The sequence below is a fragment of the Tiliqua scincoides genome, chromosome 6 (genome assembly GCF_035046505.1).
Source record: "Tiliqua scincoides isolate rTilSci1 chromosome 6, rTilSci1.hap2, whole genome shotgun sequence".
Taxonomy (NCBI): Eukaryota; Metazoa; Chordata; class Lepidosauria; order Squamata; family Scincidae; genus Tiliqua; species Tiliqua scincoides.
In genome coordinates, this window is record NC_089826.1 from 3,676,842 (window position 1) to 3,683,714 (window position 6,873).

Consider the following 6,873-nt stretch of genomic DNA (forward strand, 5'->3'; position numbering starts at 1 on the left):
GAATACAGATATTTCAACACAATTTTTTCCATTGCATTCTGTATTCATTGCATTCTGAAAGTTGTCCATTGAATGATATATAACATAATACCAAGATTTTATACCAAGGTTTACCAAGATTTTTATATCATGATTTTCACAATTTTGGCCAGTGGTAGTGTCCTGTCCCTCCTTGAATGTGTCACCCAGTGCAGTCTGCACCCCCACCTAGCAACACCACTGTGCAAACCCACCATGAACCCCTCCTGCTGCTGCCTTCCACCAAAAGTAAGAACAAATTGCACTGTTGTTAGTACATTCCCACTTTCAGGTAGCTGGAGGGGGAAGGGAGGGAGCCAAACTCCTATGCAGCTACCTCCCCCAAAAGGGAAAAAATGTTGTATGCGTATCAGTGCATGCACACCACCTACATATGGAGGGAAGGGGAGAGTGAGTTGGGCAAAGCCAAACTTCCTCCCTCCGCTTCCTCTGCCTACAGCTTCAGATACCCTGGATGCAGCCTCCTCACTCACATAAGGACTGTTTAAAATGACTTAGAGAAGCAGAGCAGGCAGCATGTCCTTCTATGGCCTTTTGGGTCATTTTAGACAGAACTTGGGTGAGCCCCAAGCAGCTGAAGCTGGAGGTCAGAGAGAGGGGCCAGTGGGGTGGCTAAGGGGGGTTGGGGAGGTTACATTGCCCCATGTACCACGCCTTGAGGGGGTGTCTTAGAGGCATGTATTGTTCTTCTCTGGAGAAACAGGCTCTGTACCTGTTTCTCCGGAAAATGACAGAGAAAATGACAAGGAGAGCCTCGTCCCTGTCCCTCATGCAAACCCCCTCTCCAGATGCCTCCCTGTTGCCATCCGCCCCACTCAAATGTATTTGGACGGATGTGTTAAAAATAATTTGATGACAAGACAGATGAGACTTTGGGGACCTGAGCTTGTCTCTGCACTAAATTGGCTCAATTATTGTGTATGATTTCAACCTAGAGTGGGGGTGGGAGGTGTGTGTGTGTGTGTGTATGGGGGAGAAATAAACACCACAGCAACGATAGAGGCACCTGATGCCACGAGGAATCTGGAAGGGTATAAATAAGCAGGTGGTCCAGCAAGTAGCCAGAAGCAGGCAGCAGGCGTGCAGGACTGATTGGTGCATGCGGGAGCCTTGCCAGTCTGCCAAGATGCCCGAGACCTCGCTGCCAGTGTACTTCCTCTGCCTTCTCACCTTGTCTGCAGCCTGCTACATCCAGAACTGCCCTCGAGGAGGAAAGAGGGCATTCCCAGATGCAGAAGTCAGACAGGTAGGAGGGAGGGAGACTCCTTGAGTGAGATGGTGTGTGTGTGTGTGTGAGAGAGAGAGACTATTTTACAGTACTGTATCTTGCAGGTCTTCCTCATTCATTCCGAGCGGGTCCTCATTCTCTCATCTCTTTCCATTTGCTTGTGCTACTTTTGGTCAAGCACAACCGAGTCCTGTAAGCCTCTCCACAGGCATGTTGTCAGGATGGCACACCCCTGGCTCCTGAAATGTGCAACCACTGCAGCCAGAGAGTAAATGGCGAGGGGGGAAGAACATTGATTTATACAAGGCTTAAGCACTTTTGATCTCGTAAGAGAAAAAAACTGGTCCTGTGGTAAGAGAAGGGGAGCCCCTCTCAGCCCTTTGTCCATCTCTGATCTCAGAAGACCTTGCAGGAGATCTCAGTGCTAGGAGGAGTGTCCACTGGTGGTCGTCAGGGGGATCATGCTGTGGCCAAGTCTGGTTGTACAGTCCCTGGGTTGCCTGGGGAAAGTTGTTTTCCTTTGCTTCAGTTTTCCCTCTGCAGATGGGGGTCTGGGGAAACCAACCACAAGGGAAGTCTGAAAGATGAACCGGTTAACATTATCCATCCTATTTCTAAACATTTCAATACCAGTAATAGTGTAGATTGCACTGGTACCTTTTGAAAGGGCAGAAGGAGGTCTCTTCCTTTTTAAGAACTTCTCTGCAAGGAGTACAGTGTCCTCCTCCTTGTAGGGAAGGACCATTCACTACAAGGCTCCGAAGGTCTGAAATCAGAGCCTTAAGCATTTCATCGCAACTTGACAAAAACTTGCAGCCTGCTTGTTTTTAATCACCTGTAGTTTCTCCAGGATAAGGTTGACAAGTGACCTGAAAAATTAACAAGGCCTGCTCTTGTGTCTTTAACAGCCGCTCAATCTGCAGACATAAACACTCTTGCTAATGTCTACACATGGAGCCAGTTAAAGGCATAGCTAAGTGGCCAGCTGCAAAAATTGGCAATCTTGCAGGGCAAGCCTAGTCATGTCTACTCAGAAGTAAGTTCCACTGATTTTAATGGGGCTTACTCCCAGGTAAGAGTGATGAGATTGCAACCCAAGTCCAGTATGTGGGCACACAAGCAAAAAATCAGCTGTCTGGCTTTAGGTTCTCATTTTTGGGTGCAAACTTCTTGTTGCTGCTGCTGCATTACTTGTAAGTAGCAAACTTGAAGTGGAGGCATCAGGGGAATTCAAGAGCAGTAACTAATTCAAACTGGGTAGTTCCAGTGACTTCAGCGCATTTACACCAGTGTAAGTGATATGCGAATGGTTCTTTACAGCTTAAGGATCCGCCTGCTAAATCTATGTTCAGTTCTAGTCACTGACACCAGGTTAGAATTCCTGGTGTGAGTAGAGTAGAAAAGGCTCTCTCCAAATTTTATTTAAAGATAAAGTGGACTTAGAGGGGGTGATGCTCAGTGGTGTCACTAGGGTTTGCACCACCCAGTGTGGGAGGACAGCACAGCACCGCTATGATGGACCTCCTCCCATGCAGTGGGAAGGGCACACACTGGGCGGTGGGCAGAGGATGTATCATCGCCCCACCCTTGCTGGTTTTTTGGCTATAAATTTTGATAGAATAGAGATATTTCAGCATGGTTTGCCTCACTGCATTCTGCAAGAATTGATACATCCATCAATATATAACATGATGGTATTATTCAAAAATAGCAAGATTTTAAAAATTTTGGCCAGTAGTGGTGTCAGACACCCCCTCCCCCCATGTGCATCACCTGGTGCAATCCACACACCCCTAGCGACACCACTGCATGCCATGCTGCTGCAAGGGCGAATGCTAAGTTCCTGTATTATGGTTGACTCCTGGCATTCCTTTTTCTAGCTGAGGATACTAAACTTTCGATGACGGGAAGAGTCCTGGGAACAGCAATGATTCATGGGAGGAACTCTAGCTCAGTGATCAATGACTGTCACTCTTGTTCAGTGGCATAGCTAGAGGGGGTATGAAGCACTAAGTGTCCAGGGAGCCTCACTGTGGCATGCGAATGCCCCTCTCCCCCTCAGAGCCAGGCAAACTCCTCTGTTTTGCTCCCACCACCTGGAATGGTTCTGAAGGGGAGGGGCCACTTGCACACCATGGTGTGGCTCCCTGCAAAACCTAGTGCTTTGCAACCCTTCTAGCTACGCCACTGCTCTTGTTTACTAATAATATTCAGGGACTGGCTGGTCATATTTAACAAAAGCAGCCACAGAACGGTGCGTGTACGCAACCACAGGTTAGGCAACATTACAGTGCGATTCTGTACATGTTGACTCAGAAGTCGGTCCCACTGTGTTAAATGGAACTAATTCCCAGGTACCGATGCATAGGGTTGTAGCTTCAGATGGCTTGAAGATGGGATTAAGTAGAAAAAGTATAAAGTGGATATTAGCCATGACTGCTAAATAGAACCTCTTGGTCCAGAGGCAACACACCTGGTAGCATCAGCTTAGCACCTGTTGGAAGAGGATGCCAGATACCGGGACCATTGGTTGGATGCTGCAGAGTGCTTCTTACAAGGATCAAGCACACAGTCCTGTTGCCTTAACCCCTTCTCCCCTCTCCCTCCCTCCCTCCCCGTAGTGCATCCCCTGTGGTCCTGGGAACAAAGGAAACTGCTTTGGCCCCAACATCTGCTGTGGAGAGGAGCTCGGCTGCTATTTTGGCACCTCTGAAGCTCTTCGTTGCCTGGAAGAAAATTACCTGCCTTCCCCCTGCGAAGCTGGAGGAAAGCCCTGCAGTGGTGGAGGGAGGTGTGCAACATCTGGCATCTGCTGCAATGATGGTAACTACGAGGTGATGGTCTTGCTTTCCCCCTGCAAAGGGCAAAGGAGCAGTGAGAGAGTCAAAAAATGTCAGGTTCAACACAAGCCTGGCCCACAGACTTTTTTGTGCATGGTCATATGGGATAGAGATTTAGGGCACAATCCTAACCAGGTCTCCTCAGAAGTAAGTCCTATTTTGTTCAATGGGGCTTACTCTCAGGAAAGTGTGGTAGGATTGCAGTCTTTCCTTTTTCTTTCCTCTCCTCCCAGCCTTTCTCCTTCTGAGAAACATGGTGCTCATGTAAACAATATCCTCCCATGTGAGCAAGGTGAGTTTAGGGTTGCCAACTGACCGCAAGACTTGCTTGATCTACACCTATGCCTGTGTTTGATTTGCAGCTCAGGAATCAGCAGGTGGTGCTTTTCACAGCAGGAAGAAGCAGGTCAAGCTGGGGTTACATGCCCTTGTTTTGCTAGGCAGGGATTGTTCCCAGAAGGTAACACAGATTGGAGAGGATAACCTCTGAAAGCCTAATTGCAAGGGTGGTGTCAATGGTTGGCCAGCTCAGGGACTGGATGAGGACTCACACCCAGTAGAGGTCTCAACTGGCCAGGCTGAACCCTAAGCCCTCAGTACTAGTGACCAATGTGCCATTGAGAGTCCACTGAAGCATAACAAGCTGGCATCAGCCATGCCCAATGGCGAAAACCCAAGAGATTCTCATCAGACTGGCTCATCTTGTCCCCTGCCCCATTAATGAAAATGTTCCTCTTTTCTTCTTTCTTTTGGAAGAGAGCTGCACCATGGACATGGCCTGCGTGGATGAAAATGGTGACAGGAGTCGGGTGTCCTCAGAAAGGAACCTGACTGTGCTGGACAGCTCTGCTGGTGACCTGCTCCTCAAACTGATGCACTTGGCAAGCATGAACAGGCCATCAAGCGGGAAGCAGTAGGTCTGTGGAGGCTGGTGAGGAAGCCGCCCAAAGCATCCATGCGCCGGGCTGCTGACATTCCGGAAGTCTCTCCGAACCAGAAACGGATGAAGCCCTAAACAAGTCAAGGAATAATACCCACCAGAGAGTGAAATGTAAATACATTGCAAATAATAAAGTCTTTTGTGGCATTGTGTTTGGGTGTGAATTTCAATCCTCACAACATGGTGTTCTGGGCTGTTGATGAACTTTTGCACAGAAGCCTTGAATTCTGCCCCTGAAAAAACACCCCCAAGGCCAGACTGAAGATGCAAGAGAAATAACCCAGGTTTTACTTTCATCTCAGCTCATGAAGGGCTTGGTCTAATTTGGTTCTTGGAAAATCTTCCATGCTACAACCATGCAATCAGCCTGGTCTCCCTTGTTGAAACTGGGGTGACCATCACTTGGCACATGGAATGGAATGGAAATGTGGTTGGCTATTGGAGCATCACAAAGGTCCTTAACTCCTAAATTGACCACAACACGTCCGTTTTCAAGTATGATGATGGCACCATTAACTGCCAAAACACATATAAGTGAAACCAGAACTGGGTGTTTGTACAACCCAAGTAAACATTGGAGCCCCAAGAACATGCTCACAGCATTGAGAACCTGTCCCCTCAGTGATGTCCTACCAATGCTGTCAGCCCAATAGTTCATTTTTCTGTACGTCATCATGAAGTAGGCTGCCTCCAGGCCGATATTTATCATTATATTCATACATAACAAATGGGATTTGTGGACCCCAAAGTAAGCAATTTTGGTGTATATATTTTTGTTTGTTTATTAGGTGAGTATTGACGTGCAGGCACTCCAGCCCACATATGTTAAAATAAGCAATTTGCATTTAATTCAAACACACAAATCCATACTTAAAAAAAAAAAAATGGTATCCTTAGAATTTGCCAGATGGGCTGCAGGTGAGAAAATGGGGACTGTACAATGACCAACAGCCCAGTCCTAACTAAACCACCCCACTGATGCAGCCATGCCAACAGAGTGTGCACTGCATCCTGCGGGGAGGGGGCAGTCTCTGCTTTCCCAACAGGTCTCCTTGGCTCTGGGCTAGCTATTTTGCTGGGGTGGAACTGAGGAGAGCAAGGGAGAGGGAATGGGGATAGGATCCTGGCACATGGTGATGTCATCAGGACCCCCATCCTCCCCATTCCACCTCCCACCCACCCTTCCCTGGCCAGATATCCCATTCCTCCACCTCCCACATTCCCCACTGCCAATCCACTGGCCCTGATGGCGGGTGGCTCCCCTATTAGCGCACTCATGACTGCCAGCCATGTGCCCTGGTGGCCACACATGTTGCAGTAGCTGTTCCACTGGGGTATCTGCCCATTTGGAGCGGGTCCTGAGATGATTGTAGTTCTAAGATAAATGCTTGTCTTAAAGGCCTAGGTGATAAATGAATTTTAATTTACCTTTTAGAACCCTATTAATGCACACTCAGCTGGTGTCGGTCAATCTGATTATGTCTTCTACTGCTATTAATATTTATCAAGGTTTGGGCTTACCTATGGTCAGCAAAGTGCCACTTGCCGAAGAGGTGAACTCTCGAGTTCCATGGCAGGCAGGAGTCCTGAGTGAGGCCCACCAGAAGAGTATAATTTAACATTCAGTGAAAGTTGCAGGGGACCATAAACTGAACAGCATTTCCATCCAACTAAACATTACAGAAGGATCTTGACTATGGGTGATGGACATTCCCAGATCTATAGCACTATATGAAGTGAGGTGTGGCAGTTCCATTTTCAGTCAGTTGAGCGCACAAAAGCCATGCCTCAGCAATGCTTGTGGACTGTAAAAGGGAAACATCCCA

General features: G+C 47.9%; 1 protein-coding gene across 1 annotated transcript; it reads left to right on the forward strand.

The window, feature by feature from the left end:
• The first annotated feature begins 1,165 nt into the window (after positions 1-1,165).
• On the forward strand, positions 1,166-5,024 carry LOC136655655 (vasotocin-neurophysin VT-like). Its single transcript, XM_066632246.1, has 3 exons — positions 1,166-1,285; positions 3,889-4,090; positions 4,864-5,024. The coding sequence occupies exons 1-3, from the start codon at positions 1,166-1,168 to the stop codon at positions 5,022-5,024; spliced, it is 483 nt and encodes a 160-aa protein (XP_066488343.1).
• Positions 5,025-6,873: the final 1,849 nt, after the last annotated feature.

What these genes read in the sequence shown, in the direction of transcription:
- LOC136655655 (XM_066632246.1), top strand. Translation starts at nt 1,166, where the DNA reads ATGCCCGAGACCTCGCTGCCAGTGTACTTCCTCTGCCTTCTCACCTTG. An exon ending in CAGATGCAGAAGTCAGACAG is followed by an intron (nt 1,286 to 3,888) that starts GTAGGAGGGAGG and finishes CCCTCCCCGTAG; the next exon opens with TGCATCCCCTGTGGTCCTGG. An exon ending in TGGCATCTGCTGCAATGATG is followed by an intron (nt 4,091 to 4,863) that starts GTAACTACGAGG and finishes TTCTTTTGGAAG; the next exon opens with AGAGCTGCACCATGGACATG.